Raw genomic sequence first — 19495 nt, 5'->3', positions numbered from 1 at the left:
AGTATGACTTGGGTAGCTTCTTTTTTTTTTTTTAACAGATTTTTTAAATCTTTTTTATCTTTTTTTTTAATGTTTATTATTATTATTTTTTTTTTTTTTGAGAGAGAGTGAGAGCTGGAGAGGGTTAGAGAGAGAGGGAAACACAGAATCTGAAACAGGTTCCAGGCTCTGAGCTATCAGCACAGAGCCTGATACAGGCTTCAAACTCACAAACTGTGAGATCATGACTTGAGCCGAAGTCAGATGCCCAACCGACTGAGCCACCCAGGTGCCCCTGACTTGGGTAGATTCTAAAATTTTGTATTCCTAACAAGTTTCCACGAGATACTGATGTTGCTGCTCCTGGAACCAAACTTTGTGAATTACTGTTCTAAAGACCATCCCTCTTACTGATGTTGTTTTGTTTTTTTGTTTTTATTTTATACTTCAAAGAGAGAAAGAGAGACAGAGCATGAGCAGGGGAGGGGCAGAGACACAAAGGCAGAATTCTGAAGCTGGCTCCAGGCTCCGAGCTGTCAGTACAGAGCCTAACGCGGGGCTCAAACCCACAAGTAGTGTGAGATCATGACCTGTGCCGAAGTCAGATGCTCAACCTACTGAGCCACCCAGGCATCTCTTGATGTTCCTTTTCTTTTTTTTTGTTTTTGTTTTTGTTTTTGCTTTTGTTTTGCTTAATTTATTTTCAAGAGAGATAGACAGTGCAAGCATGGGTGGGGCAGAGAGAGGGAGAGACAGAATCTGAAGCAGACTCCAGGCTCTGAACTGTCAGCACAGATCCCAACGCAGGGCTCAAACTCACAAACCATGAGATCATGACCTGAGCTAAAGTTGGACACTTAACCAACTGAGCCACCCAGGCACCCCTTGATGTTCTTAATGATAACCCACATCATTGAGAAAAATATAAATAAATTAGTTGGGAAGGCATGGAAATAAATCATAGGTTTTATAAAATATTCTTTTTGATATATTTAATTTTGTTGAAGAAAGAAGCTTTGAAATCAAGATTCATTACATATAGGAACACCTGGGTGGCTCAATCGGTTAAGCACCCAACTTCGACTCAAGTTATGATCTCATGGTTCGTGGGTTCAAGCCCCGTGTCAAGGCTCTGTGCTGACAGCTGGAGCCTGGAGCCTGCTTCAGATTCTGTGTCTCCCTCTCTACCCTCCCTTGCTCATGCTCCATCTCTTTCTCTGTCTCTCTCTCTCTCTCAAAAATAAACATTAAAAAATATTTTAAAAATTCATTACATATATAGAACACTACATTTTTCAATATGGTATAAATGACGTATTACTGTTATTTCCAATGATGACAAGTATGGTGGAGAATATAATTTATATTTGCTGAAAATCTAGACTCCTAGAATCTTAGAATCACAAGTGACCCAAAAGACTTCAACAAAAATTCCCTCTTCTATAAAGGCAGTGAGAAAAGTGGACACAATTGTCAGAATAAAGTTGTTCAGAACTCTGGAAATTAACCAAAGGCTTGCAGCAATTCAGGAAGTGTTTATTCAAAATAAAAGAAGCAGAGGACTGAACCTTCATAAGAGTGAGCTTAGGGGGTTTTAACTTACCTAAGTCCCATCCCCTGTTCTCCAGCATCACAGTAACCTTGAAAAATAGTCCACATTTACAGTGAAAACCAGTGCGTCACAGCCACTAGAGAGCAGAATGGAGGTAGACCTTTCAGAGCCTCTTTTCCAGAGAATTGTCATAATTTGACCTGTTTGGTGGTTCTTTAAAACCCCTTTGGAAGGCTCTCTGTATTAACCTGATTCAAAAGCCTTTTTCTCTGGGCTAATTGTCAAAACAATTATAGGCACATTATGGCTGCCTGAGACATTGGATAATAGTTGAGGCAATCAGTAAGTTAATCAAAAGCTTAAAAGGAAAAAGTGGGGAATGAGCTCTCCATTAGGGCCTTGAAAAACTATGACATATTCCTTGGAACCTAGGAAGACACATGTAGGTCCTGGACTGTGTACATACTCAGGAAAGGTCCTAAACTCACACCTCTGGCCGACTGTGATGCTCTAGGCAGACAGGAAGTGATAGTTAAGTCAGAGTTATCAGTTGCCTAGCTGCGTGTTGAAAACATCACACAGCATACACACAGAGCCCTTCAGCAAAGAGGCCAGGCATTTAACGAAATCTCTTTCCAGTCATTAACTGACCACTAAGCTAACAAGGCAGAGATTTCATTGGCACACACATCACAAAATACAAACTTCATAGAATTCAGAAGTCACCAAAAATGACTATAATCAGCAACAATAACAAGCCCTGGGCAGAAAGACATATCTGATTTCCACAGTTGCACATTGTATTATTTTAAATGTCTAGTTTTCCACAAAAAACCATGAGACATGCAGAAAAACAAGAAAATAAGGCCTGTACACAGGAAAAAAGCAGTCAGTAGAAACTGCCCCTAAGGGAGCCCAACATTGGACTTACTAAACCAAGACTTCAAATCAGATATTTTAAATATGTTCAAAGAACTAAAGAATGAAAGGGAAAAATAAACGAACAATATTCTCAACAAGAAGAGAATTCAATAAAGAGATTTCTATTAGAAAAAAGAACTGAGTCGCCTGGGTGGCTCAATTGGTTAAGCCTCTGACTTTGGCTCAAGTCATGATCTCACAGTTGCGTGAGTTGGAGCACCGCATCAGGCTCTATGCTGACAAACTCAAAGCCTGGAGTCTGCTTTGGATTCTGTGTCTCTGTCTCTCTGCCCCTCCCCCACTCATGCTCTCTCTCTCTCTCTCTCTCTCTCAAAAATAAACCTCAAAAAAACTTTAATAAATAGATAAAAGAAAAAAGAACCAAATAGAAATTCTGCAGGTAAAAAATACAGTAACTAAAATGCAAAAATACTCTAGACAAACTCAACAGATACGAGCTAGCAGAAGAAAAAAATAGCAAACTTGAAGATATGTCTAGTGATATTATCCACACTGAAGAACAGAAAGAAAAAAGAATGAAGAAAAATTAACAGAGCCTCTGTGGGATATCATCAAATGTACAACATATACATAATGTATATTTATATGTAGTCACAGAATGACAAGAAAGATAGGAAGGGGCAGAAAGAATATTGAGTAAATAATGACTGAAAACTTTAAGTGTGGTGAGAAACATTGTACACATCCGAGAAGCTTAATGAACTACAAGTAGAATAAACTTGAAGAGATCCAAACCATGCACATATCATAATCAAACTATCAAAAGACAAAGATTGAACCTTGAAAGTAGAGAAAAATGATTCATTACATACAGGAGATCTTCAGTAAGATTAACATCTAATATGTTATCAAACACAGTGTAAGCCAGAAAGCAATAGGATGACCTATTGAAAGTTCTGAAAGAAAAATGGTATTAACCAAGGATTCTATATCCAGGAGCAAAATTGTCCTTCAGAAGCAAAGAACAAATCAAGACATTTCCAAGTAAGCAAAAGCTGAGGAAGTTCATCTCTAGTAGATCTGTTGTATAAGAAATACTAAAGGGAATCCTTCAGACTAAAATGAAAGGACACTGGAGAGTAACCTAAATCCATATGAAGAAATAAAGAGTGTTATTAAATGGAACTACATAGGTAAATACAAAACAGAAACATATAAGTGTATTTTTTTATTTGTAACTCTTTTTTTTACTATCTGATTTAAAAGACAGCTGAATAAAGCAATAACTTTAATCTGTGTTGATGGGCGCACACTTTATAAAGATGTAATTTATCACAAGGCAGGTAGAGACCACAGAGCTGTATAGGAGCAGAGCTTTTATATGCCATTGAAATTAAGTTGGTATTTAATCTAAAGTAGATCATTAGGTTAATTATAATCCAGAGAAACCACTAGGCTAATAATGGAAAATATATATAATAAACAAGGGAATTAAAATGGTACAATAGAAAGTATCTGTTTAACAAAAGAAGGTAGAAATGGAGGAATAGAGGAACAAAAAATATATCAGGCATGAAGAATACAGCAAAATAGACGACAAATCTTTTTCAACTACATTAAATGTAAATGAATTAAACACTCCAGTTAAAAGATATTGACAGGGTAGATTAAACAGTGGGATCCAACTATATGCTGTCTGTAACAGACACACTTTAGATTCAAAGACAGTGGTTTATTTTTAACAAAGATTAAAACTAAAAAGTTGGAAAAGATTCACTATGCAAGCAGTAACCAAGAAACACTGAAGAGTGGCTATACTAATATCAGACAAAGAAAAGATAAAAATTGTTAGTGAAGACAAAGTATATTTTATAATGTATGTAAGTGTTGATAAATTTCTAGGAAGACATAAACTATTGAAACTGACTCAAAAAGAAATAGAAAATCTGTATAGACCTGTAACAATTAAGAAGACTGAATTGATAATCAAAATGTTTCACAAAGGTAAAAGCCGGACCAGATGGTTTTCACTGGTATGGTCTACCAAACATTTAAAGAAGAATTAACACCAGTCATTCACAAACTTCCCAAAAAAGGAATAGGCATGAAGAGCACTTCCCAACTCATTCTATGAAGCCATGCATTGTTCTTTTATCAAACCAACAAAGACATCATAGGAAGAAAAAACAAGAAACCAATATTCCTTATGTATATAGATGAAAAAATCCTTAACAGAATTGCAAACTGGATCCAGCAGGATAAAAAAAGATTATACACCAGCATAAAAAGGGAACTTTACACCATAATCAAGTGTAATTTATGGGATTAAGGAATGAATAGTTGGTTCAACATAAGAAAGCCAATCAAACTGAGACACTTATTAATAAAGGACATAAATGATACAGTCATCTCAATAGTCACAGAAAACACTTCTCAAAAACCAACACCTTTACATCATAAAAACACTAAACAAATTAGGAATAGAACTTTCTCAACCTGCTAAAGGGTCTCTCTGAAGAACCAATAGCTTACATCATACTAAATGCTAAAAAATGAAAGCTCTCCCTCTAAGATCACAAGACAAGCGTGTCCGCTTCTGCTGCTCATTTTCAGTGCTGTACTGGAGTTTCTAGACAGGGTGGTTACAAGGAAAAAAAAAAAGAGGCTTCCAGATTTAAAGGAAAACTATCTCTATTTGCAGATGCCATGATCTCTTATATATAGACAGTCTTAGAAAATCCAACCACAACAAAAAAGCTACTAGAACTAATAAACAAGTTCAGCAATTTTGCAGGAGAGCAAATCACCGTACAAGAGACAGCTATGTTTCTGTATACCAGCATTAAACAACCTGAAAGTGGAACTAAGAAAACAATTTCACACATGACAATATTTAAAAGAGTAAAATACTGAGGAATAAAATTAACAATGTAGATAAAATGTAGAATGTAGAATAATACAATAGAGTATTATTCAGCCATAATAAGTAATGGAGCACTGATACATGCTACAAGGATGAACCATGAAAACATGCTAAATGAAAGAAGCCGACACAATGGCTACATATCATAGTATCAGTATCCCATTTATTTAAAATGTAGAAAACAGACATATCCATGGAGTCAGAAAGTAGGTTAGTAGTTGCCAGGAGCTGAGGGAAGAGGAGAATGGCTTATAATGGGTAGTGCGTTTCTTTTTGAGGTAATGAAAATGTTTGGAATTAGATCATGGTGATAATTGCACATCCTTTTGAATGTTCTGAGAACCACTCAATTGTACACGTTGAAAGTGTGAATTTTATGTAAATTATATGTATAAAAAAGTGACTTAAGGCTATTTACATAAATATGTCTCTCAGTGCAAGGATTTCTTTTAAAATATCCTTGATACTGTATTTTCTGTTAAAATGTTCAGTAGATTTTGGAAAGTTTTTAATTTGTAGTCTTGTTAACAAATTATTCTCTTTTGAATCTGTATAAGTTGTCTTCAGATCTCTTCTGTAACAAAGATTTGCTGCTCAGGAATAATTCATTAAGAATTACCTTTTCTACAACTATCTATGAAAATTTCTCTTCCTTTAAATTTCTTCCCTAGTTTATTCTTTAGGGAATTAGGAATTAGTTATACTTCATGCTCAGACTAGGTCTATTTAGGGGTGCCTGATTGGCTCAGTCAGTTAAGTGCCAGACTCTTGATTTCGGCTCATGTCGTGATCTCACTGTTCATGAGATCAAGCCCCACATCAGGCTCTGGGCTGACACTGTGGAGACTGCTTGGTCCCTCTCTCTCTGCCACTCCCCTGTTCGTGCTCTCTCTCTCTCAAAAAAACATTTTTTTTAAAAAAAAGAACTACTTACATATTGTAAACTTTTTAATAGTCTTTAGCTAGAGATAATCTCTAATAAAACCACATTATGTTACATTTTTTTAGATTCAGATTTTTTTGGATCTTGATTTTCATTCAAGAACTACTAGGTATTTTCCCAAAGAATACAAAAATACTAATTCAAAGGAATATATGCATCCCAGTGTTTATAGCAGCATTATCTACAGTAGCCAAATATGGAAACAGTCCAAATGTCCATCAACTGATGAATGGATAAAGAAGATGTAGTGTGTGTATGGGGCGCCTGGGTGGCGCAGTCGGTTAAGCGTCCGACTTCAGCCAGGTCACAATCTCGCGGTCCGTGAGTTTGAGTCCCGCGTCAGGCTCTGTCTGGGCTGATGGTTCAGAGCCTGGAGCCTGTTTCCGATTCTGTGTCTCCCTCTCTCTCTGCCCCTCCCCGGTTCATGCTCTGTCTCTCTCTGTCCCAAAAATAAATAAACGTTGAAAAAAAATTTAAAAAAAAAAAAGAAGATGTAGTGTGTGTATACACACACACACACACACAAACACACACACACGAGAATATTACTCAGCCATAAAAAAAGAATGAAATCTTGCCATTGCAACAACATAGCTCTATATGGAGCTGGAGAGTATTATGCTAAATGAAGTAAGTCTGAGAAAGAAAAATATCATTTGTCTCATTTGTGGAATTTAAGAAACAAAACAAATGAACTAAGGGAAAGAGAGAGGCAAACCATGAAACAGTAACTATGGAGAACTCTCTGGTTACCAAGAGGGGAGGTGGCTGGGGGAATGGGTTAAATAGGTGATGGGGATTAAGGAGTGCCCTTGTAATGAGCACCAGGTGTTGTATGTAAGTGTTGAATCACTAAATTGTACAACTAAAACTAATATTACACTGTATACTAAGTGGAATTTAAATTACAACTTAAAAAAAAAAGTGGGTAGCTCAGTTGGTTGTCTGTCCAACTCTTGATTTCAGCTTGGGTCATGATCCCAGGGTCGTGGGATCGAACCCTGTGTCAGGCTCTGCACTGAGCATGGAACCTGATTAAGATTCTCCCTCTGTCCCTCTCCCCCACTCAAATGCTCACTCACTCCCTCTCTCTCTCTCAAAATAAAAAGTAAAAATATATGTGTTTGTTTTAACTTAGCTGCATAATGACATCCTTTATACATAATATCAAATATCAGGTCTTTACATGGTTAAAATGTTTTTTTATATAAATTTTATAATCCTAAGAATTTCTGGGCTTATAGTCATTTTTTCCAAAATTGGTATGTGAGCTTTAACAGGTTTGAGATTTGATGTCAACAAAACAGGCTTTCATATAAAAATTGCATGACAGTTCTTCTTCCTTTCCAGAAATATTTGATCAAGGTTTCAAGCATTACTATAGTCTATTTATTGCTGGTTCTTGGCGGGGTGGGGAGACAACTTAAGTATTTAAAGCTATTGTCATTTAAATATAATGCTTCCCTGAATGTCCATTTAATTTTTGCTAATAGTGGGAAAGGTATAGGCTCTTAAGATAGTGTGCTTGCAGCATATACTAGGTATCAGCAGCCTTTCAGAAATAAAAATTAAGTTGCTTATTCTGGAGTGGAATTGATCACCTCAGTAATTATTTTGGCCAGGGAAGGGCCCTGCGTACAAAACATTGTTCAAACAAATGCCTTGTTCATTTGATAACGTTTTCTCTCTTTAAATGTCAGCCCTTGAAATCTGAGCAATTTTAACACTTTTAAACAATTGCCTTTCTGTTACTCCAAAAGAACAGAGGCTTAGTTTGGGGAAGGAAGGAAGAAAATTGGAACTGAAATGAGTAATAGGAGTAAAAATATGGCAGGAGTTGAAAAGATGCTATATACAAAATGAACGTCCCTCTCATTGCTTGAGTTACTAGTGAAATGAACCATACAAAATAATGACACTTGTTGATATTTCAGGTTATCAAATTAAGGTATGTTTCCCAAAGGATTGGTGAACAACTTCCCAGAAAACTTGGGGAAAATTTTGGTTTTGCTCACTTGACGTTAAGCAGAGTATTTTTAGTGAGTAAAATTGTTTTCATTGATAGTAACATTCTGTCGAAATATATGATGTATTTTAGTAAGTCGGAACAAGAAAATACTTTAATGATAAAGTAATTGCAAATTATTTTTTTTTAACTGTGCCTACTCAAAGAACAGGCTATTGTGGTTTCTAATCAGTATGCATAATTTCTTTCAAATTTAAAATTCAATTTGATTTACAGGTAAACAGTGTTGACCTCAGAACTGCCAGCCATGAGCAGGCAGCAGCCGCTTTGAAAAATGCTGGCCAAGCTGTCACGATTGTTGCACAATATCGGCCTGAAGGTAGTAAAATTCTTGCTGTCTGTGTTTATTGTTTATTTCAGTTTTTAGAATTCTTCCTCTTACTGTTTAACTTTCCAAGCTTAACTTTTTTATGTTTTGGTCTCTTTTATTAATCTAGTGTTTGTTTAGTCTGAACCAAATTTACTATCCAGGTCAAAGTGTTTTCAATAGGATGTAGTAGTTTCATCTTCCAATTCCTTTGAGTATTTCATCATTATTTGGATTAATTGCCATGTGTTTATTATTTTTTTTAATCTGTCCTCAAACCAAATACATACCTTTACTAACTCAGGGATCCCAAAGGATCGTAAAAACTATATGCAATGATAGTAGCATTGCCAAAGAAAATTGGTCATCCCAATTTTTTCTGACTTTTGAAATTATATTTGTTAATATCAAGATTTAAGATACATTTTTAATAGTCTTTATTGGTGTTTAAAATAAATGGAAAAAATACAAGTTTGAAATGTAATGTGTTTCTAGATAGTGAAGTATCATGGACGTGACCTGACTGAGTTCCTAGGGGAAGAAGGTGGTAATGGAAAATTTGAGGTCATGCCATATTTAAACATGTAAGACTCTAGTGTACATCAGCATAACCACTTCTCCAGTAAAACCTCAGTGGAATTTAAAAAGCTTAAGTACCCTGAAGGATATATAGCATACTGGTTAATGTTCATAAACAACAAGGTAAAGAAGGAAACAATGATGGAATTTATTTTTGTAACAAAACCTAATTTATTTATTTTATTTTATTTTTTTACTTGGTCAAAGTAGCATGTAGAGCTTTCCTTGCTATTTCATAGTATGTCCAGTTGTAAATCTTGGCATTTTAGGTCCAGTAAATGAACAGAGGTAAATTCATTTACATAATGGATAAACTCCAAATAAATTCACATTAACCAAACAGACTAATATATGAAGTCAGAATGCCAGTGTTTTAATGTTTATTTATTTATTGAGAGAGAGAGAATGCTTGCAAATGGGGGAAGGATCAAAAGAGAAGGAGAGAGGGAATCCTAAGCAGCCTCCACCCTGTCAGTGCAGAGCCCAATTCAGGGCCTGGTTTCACAAACTGTGAGATCATGACCTGAGCTGATATCAAGAGTCTGATGCTCAACTAACTTAGCCACTCAGGTGCCCCGAATGCCAATTTATTAATTCAGTGAGAAACAAAACCACCAGTGGGATTACACATGCTTTTATCTTCTGACCAGCACATTCTTGCCCTGTAGGTATACTACATGTACCTACATAGGCCAAGGTATCAGTATTTACTAAGATACTGGTTTCTTAGTATTATAGAAAGTCTCTCACTTATATGTTCCTAAGGAATATAGACTATTTAGATATGATTAAAGATAAGTCAATATCTGACCTCCCAAGAAAACGCACAAAAGCCAACAAGGAAAATGAAACATACACACACTTACACCCACACAACTCCACCTCACATTAAGCAAAACTAAGATGACTGATACAAGACCTAGACAACATAACATAGTCAAAGCCTTGCTTACTCAGCTTCAGATCTGCACAGAAGAGGAGAAGAGTAAAAACATGGAACGTTGAGAATTCTCAGTGGTGGCAGAACTTAGAATATGACCGAAAGTTGGTGAGGGCTTCTTTTTGTGGTATAAAAACATCATCTTTTATTTTTGACAAGCCTCGTGGGAATTCAGGGAACATGCTAAAAAATAGAAGTCATCCTTGATGTGGTTTAGTTTAGGGAAGTAGTATTTGGATAAAGGAATCTGTCTTGATAGCCTCAGATAATGTGACAGTCTTTTGGTTTTAAAGGCCATGAAGGTAACCTGTGCTTCCATCCCCCCTGCACTCCCAAGCTTTCTGGTTCAGCCAAATAGCTTGTCCAGCAAATTCCAATTCATTCTGTAATAAGTAGGAAAAAAGTATGGCCTGGCATTCATACAAAGATATTGATAAGAAGAGATGGAAACAAACAGCAAACTTAGCAACAGATAAAAGTTTCTCTCTCTCTCTCTCTCTCTCTCTCTCACACACACACACACACACACACACACACACACACACACAACATTGGCATAAATCAGCTGAAAACTTGATATTAATGTTTTTAACAATCCATGCATCCATTTCTTTGAAAGACCACTAAATACAGGTGTAAGAACTGTAAGGGAAAATGGCTTCACAACCCAAAGAGATTGATTCTGAGATAGCAGAACCCAGGAAAGAAGAAGAAGAAAGCAAACAGTTTTTAAATTGAACCCAAAGACACAGACAGTGCAGAAAATTCAATAGAAGACATAGAAAATATAATAGGAAAAATAAATAAAATGAAACAGAATTTTAAGAGATTAGAGAGAAAATATTAGCAATGGAAGACAGGCAAGTATATATACCTAACATATACAAATTAGACTTTCTTTAAAAATTTTTTTAGGGGCACCTGGGTGGCTCAGTCGGTTGGGTGTCTGACTTCAGCTCAGGTCATGATCTCGCAGCTTGTGAGTTCGGGCCCCGTGTCAGGGTCTGTGCTGACAGCTCAGAGCCTGGGAGCTGCTTTGGATTCTGTGTCTCCCTCTCTCTTTGCCCCTACCCTGCTCACACTCTGTCTTTCTCTCTCTCTCAAAAACAAATAATAAAACATTAAAAATTTTTTTTAATTAAAAAAAAAGTTTTTTTAAAGAAGAGAATAAATGTTTGAAATTATACATTCAAGAAAACTTTACTGAATACTGAAGAAGTGAATATTTCTATTAAAAGGATACAACAAGATAGAAAATTAAATGCTTAAAAATTCAGACATATTCTAGTTAATGTTTATCAAGAAAGAATCTTCTGAGACCCAGGTAAAAATATTGAGTTATATTTAATGAGGAGTTAAAAATTGATAGAAGGAAGAACTGCTGTAATACTTGGTAAGCATAGACCAGAACAAGGATAGTTAACTCTACCATTTTTGTATTTAGCTGCTTTTAACTAAGTGTAATGTACATCTCTGTGCACTAGATATACTTGCCACTGATGGCAAGGTGGGAAAGGTGGGCTGCCATTTTCCTAGAATAGTTATTGAATGGGTCTCAAATTGCCCTTTGAGATTATCTTTTCTGGGCTTATACTGTGTTTCTCTTCTTTCTTGTTCTTTTTTGTGATTCCTGTACTTCTATATGAACCTTTCTGATTAATACTTTTTCTTTAGTTGTATTCAAATTTTAAACTGTTCTCTTGATGGAACCATTTTTTTATCAAGGAGAATTTGCATTCTACTTTGTTCAAATAGCTATTATTTAGTAGCTATCTTCTCTGTTTCCAGATTACTCTTATATATGTATTTTTTTCCAAATGTTCCTGAGCACCAAACATATTATAGATCCTATTTGATATCACAAGCTGTATTTCTCCATAGTGTTTGAATCTGAGCATGTCTGAAACAATTATTTTACTGTTGAAGTAAATGACACCTCCATTGATTCTTAAGCCAGAAGCCTGAGTCATTCTTGACCACCCTCCCCTTTCTCAATCTCTGTATCACAGTCACTTCCCTAACCAAAGCCACCATCATCTCTTACCTAAACTATTCTAATAGCCTCTAACAAGAATACTTACTTCTTGATTGATTTTCTCCAATCTGTTCTCTGTTCATCAAGCAAAATTATCTTTTTAAATACAAAGATTGCATTGTGTCCTTTCCCATTTAAAACATTTTTCATTAAACTCTGAATAAAATCTAAACCCTTTGATAGGACCTGTAAGGAAGGCCCTGTGTGATTGAGCACAGCACAACATATGTGATCACTGTATGCCCTCTACTCCTTCCTTTGCTTCTTAGACTCTAACCATACCAGCCTTCTTTCAGACCCTTTGTTGCATCATATACTATCCTAATTCTCTGCTCATTCTGTTCTTGCTTATTCTTTTTCTTTACTCTTTGTGTGGCTAGCTCTTTCTCATGATTGCATATCTCCTAGCACTGTGATAGTTTTTTTCTTTATAACACTGAACACAGTTTATATGTTTATTTAGGTGCCTGTGTGTTTATTATTTATTTAAACCTTTCTCTAGAGCCTTATGAAATATGTAGCTATATTCCTACATACAGATGATGAAATAGGCTCAGATAACAAAGCTACTAATAGCTAGAATTCAGTCGCAGATCCTATTACCTTCAAAATCTAGATACTTTTCACTGGGAATATTTTAATGAGTGCCCAGTCTGGCAATGTTGATGTCTTTTACCATGGCTATGTTACCGTTGCCTAATAAAAACAAGGTAAGTACCAAAAAACACAGAAGACAGACTTTGCCTCAGGAATTCAAAAGGAAGTACGTTGCCTGGCATGAGGAAAGATACCATTGAGTAGGATTGGGGCTTAACTGGCAACCTAAAGAGTGGATAGGATTTAGATGGGCAGAGAGAAGAAATGACATGGTAGGTTAAAAAAAAGAAGGAAAGAAAGAAAGAAGAGGGCAAAAAAAAAAAAAAAAAAAAAAAAAACCCAAAAAACCGGAAGACCAAAAATAGGAGAGTTAAAATTTAAAATCATGTTTTGGGTATTTTGAAAACACCTGACCTCCTTGCTGTATTGCTACTTACCTTGTTTATAAGGCAATATGTTTTGCTTTAATTATTTTTTTAACGAATGTATTTTTGTTACACAGCACTTAAAAAAAAAAAAACATATTCCACATCGTCAGTGTGTAACTGCTTTGAGGGCCAAGGACATAAGTTGAAAGCTCAGATTTTGTTTCTCAGTGAACTGGCCATTTTAAGAAGTATAGAAGGAATCACCTGACACTGATAATCAGTCATCTTTCTGCAGTTAGTATCTTCCTTTATTAATGATGAATCTTTTGGGATTCTCTGCTTCATTGATAATCTGATGTACATATATACATACAAACAGACAAAGAGCAAAGAGGTAAGCTTTTGGTAGGAGTAAGTTTTTATCTTTCAGGATCTATAGCTCTAATCAAACTTGGGCACTGGATGCTAGTTTTTGACTTTGTATTCAGAAATTACAAAATTTTAATAGTTCCTCATCCATATAGTTCAAGAACTTCCTATAGGTTGGGTAATAGAATATAATAGAAAAAATTGTGTGCTGGTTATGGTACTAACCATGTTACATTAACTTCTTTTATTCCCATAAAACCCTATAAAGTAGGCACTGTTATCTCCATTTGACATTACAGGTGAGTAAAGAAAGGCACAAAAAATTTAAGTAGTTTGCCAATTATACAGCTATTAAGTGGTTAAGATTTCTTCTAGCTCCCTTTTTAGAAGAGGAAAAACTTGCTAACCTTTCAGTGGCTGGGGCCTGTAACTTAAACTAGTAAAAGATAGACTCACAAGAGAAAAGGGTTTATATTATATGCATATGAGGAGCCAACAAAAGAAGTAGGACTCATTAATAACTTATATACCTAACTTCCTATGGGAAAAAGGGTGGAGAGAAAAACTTTCTATGGAAAAAATAAATAGGGTTCTTCAGGAAAGGCCAATGGGCTTTTAGGAAAAAGTTTGTGATAATGTTTGCTATGTACATATGAATAGTCTTTCCATCTCAAAGCCATAATACTCCCCAGGAGAGGGGATTTATGATAGCCTTATTTCCTGAAAGTTGCTGCTTTTGGTCAGATAAGGGAAGCTCTGAGAAGGTTTCCCCCCTCCCCCCACCCCCCGCATTTGTTGAATGTTGCATCTGCAGTGTCTTCAGTTTAAAATAATCTGAGGTTCCAAGTGGGTCTCCACATCCTGAAAAGCCCTGATCTCAATAATTTTATCTCATTGTTCCTCAAGCACACTTTATCAACTTTCAGACCTTAAATTTATATTTTTGGTTCAAAAAATACTGATTATATTGCAAACTGCTGTACTATAAAGGAATGGAGATAAAAGAAAAAGAATTAAACCTAGATTAAACTTACTTTCTCTTTTCCATTGTTTGTCTTAAATTTGTGATTTTTTTCTTTACACAAAAAAAATTCCTTGAAGTTTGTATTCTTATTCCGAAGTTGTTTGTTGTTTGTTTGTTTGTTTGTTTTAATGTTTATTACTTATTTTTGAGAGAGGGAGAGACAGAGTGCAAGTAGGGAGGAGCAGAGAGAGAGGGAGACACAGAATCCAAAGCAGGCTCCAGGCTCTGAGCTGTCAGCACAGAGCCCGATGTGGGGCTCGAACTCACAGACCAGGAGATCACAACCTGAGCCGAAGTCAGACGCTCAACCGACTGAGCCACCCAGGCGCCCTTCTTATTCCTAAATTTTAAATGACTAAACTGAAATCTAGAAAAGTTGAAACATTTGGTCAGAGCCACCGAACTTGTCTGAGTTCCAGAGCTTTAATTTAAATCCCAGTTGCAGAGGTGGAGTTTAACCCCAGTCTCCTCATTTTATTTCTTTTATTTCTTGTAACAACCAAGGAGAAGAGAGGTAGAGACTAAATGGAGAGATTGTATTGGACTGGTGGCATTTCTTTGCAGACAAGCATTTGTCATCTCTCATAGTGACTTTCTGTAGTAGGTTACTAATTAAGATTTGTTTTAGTCTCTTTCCTTCCTACATCTTTCTCCCCTTTCTTACTACTTAACCAACCTGCCTTCTTACTCAGAACATTTTCCTTTTTCTTCTCTAAACCAGTCATATCTGTTCTCTAAGATTTATTGCTCTCAGATGTTAAGTTCTACATTTAATTAACATATTTCATTAGAGTATAAATGAATTTTATTCTTCATAGTTAGGATTGTAGGTTTCAGAGAGATTGGGGGAGGTACTGTTTATCCCCAGTCTCTTCCCCTCCTTCCTTCCATCTTTTCAATTCTAGTGAGGCCAAAACAAGGATTAGAAGTTGAAAAGGGGAATAAAATGCAGAAAATCAGCTATTAAACATGTTCTCTCCTCTTACAAGAACACACATATTATTTGACTTATGGCCAGCAGTTCAGAGACTCCCTAAATATATTTCATGACAAGTTTGGAATTTCTGAAACGCTGAATAGAGAAAACTTTCTGTATAACATTTCAGCTCTCTCCCAGTGGTGCCTTTCCTGGAATGAGTTGTGATGTGATTTCTAGGAGAGGGATGTAAATGACTTAACTGAAAAAGAAATTAAACTCTCCTCTCAAAATAAAGTCTAAGAAAATATATATAGGATGGGTATATAGTGAAAATTGATAGATCTAAAAATATGAGTTGATTGGAACAGACAGGAAAAAGAGGAATCTTAGCTAGGTAAATGAAATGGGAGGTTTAAAGGAAAAGTAAACAAAGTATTGAAGTATGTTCTGAACTGACAGATGGTTAGGAGGAATTGTTTGTTAATAGTAAGTAAAGACCATATGAAAATCTGAATAGAGTAAACATAGTAAATGAGGCACAAATTTAAGAAATTAACAATAATTGACTTAGTTCTCCAGTATCTTAAATGTTGACTATCTGAGACTTTAACTGCTTTATAGTAACTTAGTTACCTCTTGGGAAAGAGTATTCTTCTTTACTATAAAAAATAATGTGTTCTTTTTACCGAATTTTTTTAAATTTCTAAATGTATAACATTTTAAATCACTAGGACTTCCATTGATTTGGCTGGCAAAATCACTGAAGACAACTAATAATGCTACATGAAATATAATGAGTATTTTATTAAAGGCATCATAGAGCTGTTAAGGAAGTAAAGAATTATCAAAAAGTGAATGAAAACTAGGAACTCAGCTGAAGAAGCACAGACATTACTTTTGTATAAGAGCTGTGATGTAATGACTTACAAGAGCCAATTGTTGAATTTTCAGGAATTTTGCAAAGTAGTTGTTAAGCACAGCCATTATTAAACATAAAATTATGGGACTCCTGGCTGGCTCAGTCAGTGGAACATGGGACTCTTGATCTCAGGGTTGTAAGTTTGAGCCCCATGTTAGGTGTAGAGATTTTAAAAAATAAAATGTTTAAAATAAATAAATGAATAAATGTACAGGTAAGATATATTTAAAAGATTAAAATATTAAAAACAACAGTAATAAATATCAAAAACTCAAAACTTCCTAATAATTTTCTAGGACAACCGCTTAAATAATATATTGATAGAGTAGTGGGACAAATAGAAAATTAAAAATAAGATAGCAGATTTAAAGTGAAATTGCCCAGAACAATCCCCCCTTACCAGAAAAAAAATTATGATAGCAAAACCAAAATTTAACAAAACTAGACCTTTAACAAAACTAGATGAAAAGGTATCCCATGAACCCCAAAATACAAGCAAGTATAAACAAGTTCTCAAGAACTATGAGACCCTGTAATACCAACATCTGTACAAGGGGAAGCCGCACAAGAAGCCCAAGAGCTAATGAATACTAACTAGAAAATACAGTGGCCAATATAAGAACAGCACCTGCAACTGTAAGGGTTTTTGCACAATCTGCATGTTAAGCGCAGGGGATCTGCAGTAAGGTATGAAGGAGATGGAACAGTCTGTGCCCTCTGACACAACTAACCAGTGTTAGCTCCATTTCAGTTCAAAGCCACAGAGCAAAGGAAAACTACTGAGAATAAAACCCAAATTGAGTAGGATAGGATAATAGGGCCAAAGGAAATAGAAGGTCCAGGCAAGTAGGGGGAAAGTAAACCACCAGGAGATCTCACAGTGTAGGAGATCATGTCTTTGAACACTTGACAGAAACAACAAAAGAGGGAGCTCCAGAGCTGTGAAGATAGAAAAGCTATCCTGACCCAATAGTCTTATCTGAAGTTCAGGGAAACTAATTTCACATAAAAGTGAACAGGGGCACCTGGGTGGCTCAGTCCGTTAAGCATCCATCTTTGGTTCAGGTCATGATCTCGCACTCTGTGAATTCAAGCCCTGTGTCAGGCTCTGTGCTGACAGCTTGGAGCCTGGAGCCTGCTTCAGATTCTGTGTCTCCCTCTCTGTCTGCCCCTCTCCTGCTCATTTTCTCTCTCTATCTCTCTCAAAAAATAAGCATTAAAAAAATTTTTAATGAACAACAGAAAAGGATCACTGTGGAATCCAATAGAAATCTATTTGGAAAATGAAAATAAGGATAAGAATAACATCTCCACAATGAAAGTATGCCAGAAAAACATGCCTATGAAATAAATGAAAAGTGTACCTTCATATTTCAAAACAAGTTAAAGAAAAAATATGGAATGTAAGAAATAACATAAATGAATTGATAGAGCTTAGAAAATTATTATAAATAAAGAAAAAATTTTTTTCAAAAGTTAAGTTTAACAAAGGAGCACGGTATTTCCTTAAAGCAAGTATGTAAAAAAGAGGACTTTTTCAAAAACCAAAAATAAGAGCTCTTTACCTTCCATATCCTGATCAACTTAGTCCTAAGGTGGTTATCTGTATTGCAGGGCTAGGGAGGTTGGAGACAGTTATGGTGACCCATTAGGACTTAATTATGAAGAGAGGGCTTCCACATAAGGGAGTGTCCTTGTGTGAGGAATCAGAGTCTGAGCAGAATTAGGAGGGTAACACATGGTACTGGTGAGTCAAGCAAGTAGGTGGTAGTAGAGACAGAGGACTCCTTACATACAGAGAGATTGACCAAATGGATACATACATGCTAAGGTTAATGTTCCCTATAATTTTCATTTTTAGAGTAGAAAGTAATAAATATGGAAAGGGAGAAAACTAAAATGTAAACCCTATAATATTAGGTTAGAATTGGAGAAATTGGTCTACACATAAGGTTTTTAATTTATATAAACATAGTTATAAATGTGTATCTGTTTTACATATGGATATTAAATTTATATACAATTCTCTAGCTGTATCCACTGAGAGAGCCTGGGCCCAATAGCAGTGAGCACACCTAACACTTAGATCTTGGCCTCTAAATACTCTTCCCCACCAAAATTACCAAGGCTGTTTGGATTAATGGCTGTTTCCAGGTGTGGGGAAGGGAAAGTACTAGATTTTTCTGTAATATTCTGTGCTAGATGAAGGAAACGTGTCAAAAGGACAGAAAATCCAGTTTGAAAGGGTTCCCACTGGCTAAATTGAGAACAATTTGAGCATCAAATTGATGATGATAATACCAGCTTATACTGCACTGAATAAATTAGGAAATCACGAGTCAGGCTCTGCACTGAAAGCATGAAACCTACTTGGGAATCTCTCTCTGCCCCTCCCCCCACCAGGCACTCTGTCATCCACCCTCTTTCTCTCACAATAAATATTTAAAAAAAAAAAAGAACATAACATCTTTTCCGTGATATTCCTGCCAGATTTACATAACTGGAACCTAATCATGTGGAAACATCAGACAAACCTAAATTGAGAGATGTTCTATAAAATAATTGACCTGTAATGTTCAATAGTATCAAGACTACAAAGTCGAGGGAAGAAAACTGAGAGACTGTTGTGACTGAAAGATACTAAAAAGATATAACAACTCATGATTTCGGTCTAGATCTTTGATCCCTTTGCTATAAAGGGCATTACTGGGGAAACTCAAGTAGGGTGTGAGCATTCGATGGTAGTAATGTATTAATTTTACTTTGATTTTGATGGTTTTGTTGTTGTATAAGAAAATATATTTAGGGGTACCTGGGTGGCTCAGTCAGTTAAGTGTCTGACTCTTGATTTCACTCAGGTCATGATCCCAGGGTCATGGGATTGAGCCCCACGTAGGACACACAATGCCCCACGTTGAGCATGGAGCCTGCTTAAGATTCTTCTCTCTCTCTGCCCCTCTCCTCCCTCACACTTTCTCTAGAATAAATATATATATGTGTGTGTGTGTGTATGTGTATTTATATATTTGTAGTTTATTTACTTATTTATTTATAGGAAATATTCAACGGTGGTGCGACATCAAGGTAGCAAGTTACTCTCAAATGGTTCAGGAAAAACAGTTGGGGATTGCTT

The 19495-nt window shown here is 35.8% G+C and overlaps 1 protein-coding gene across 32 annotated transcripts in view; it reads left to right on the top strand.

Moving 5' to 3' along the window:
• DLG1 (discs large MAGUK scaffold protein 1) overlaps nucleotides 1-19495 on the top strand; it is a 279606-nt gene that overhangs the window by 196899 nt on the left and 63212 nt on the right. For all 32 annotated transcript variants that reach the window (XM_043594503.1, XM_043594514.1, XM_043594502.1 and 29 more), the window contains one exon: nucleotides 8522-8624. In XM_043594503.1, coding sequence (XP_043450438.1) covers nucleotides 8522-8624 — 103 coding nt within the window. The remainder of the gene's footprint in view (nucleotides 1-8521; nucleotides 8625-19495) is intronic.

Source organism: Prionailurus bengalensis, chromosome C2, assembly GCF_016509475.1.
Source record: "Prionailurus bengalensis isolate Pbe53 chromosome C2, Fcat_Pben_1.1_paternal_pri, whole genome shotgun sequence".
In the NCBI taxonomy this organism is placed as follows: Eukaryota; Metazoa; Chordata; class Mammalia; order Carnivora; family Felidae; genus Prionailurus; species Prionailurus bengalensis.
The sequence above is the reverse complement of the archived record's forward strand: the minus strand, read 5'-3'. Positions and strand labels throughout refer to the sequence as shown.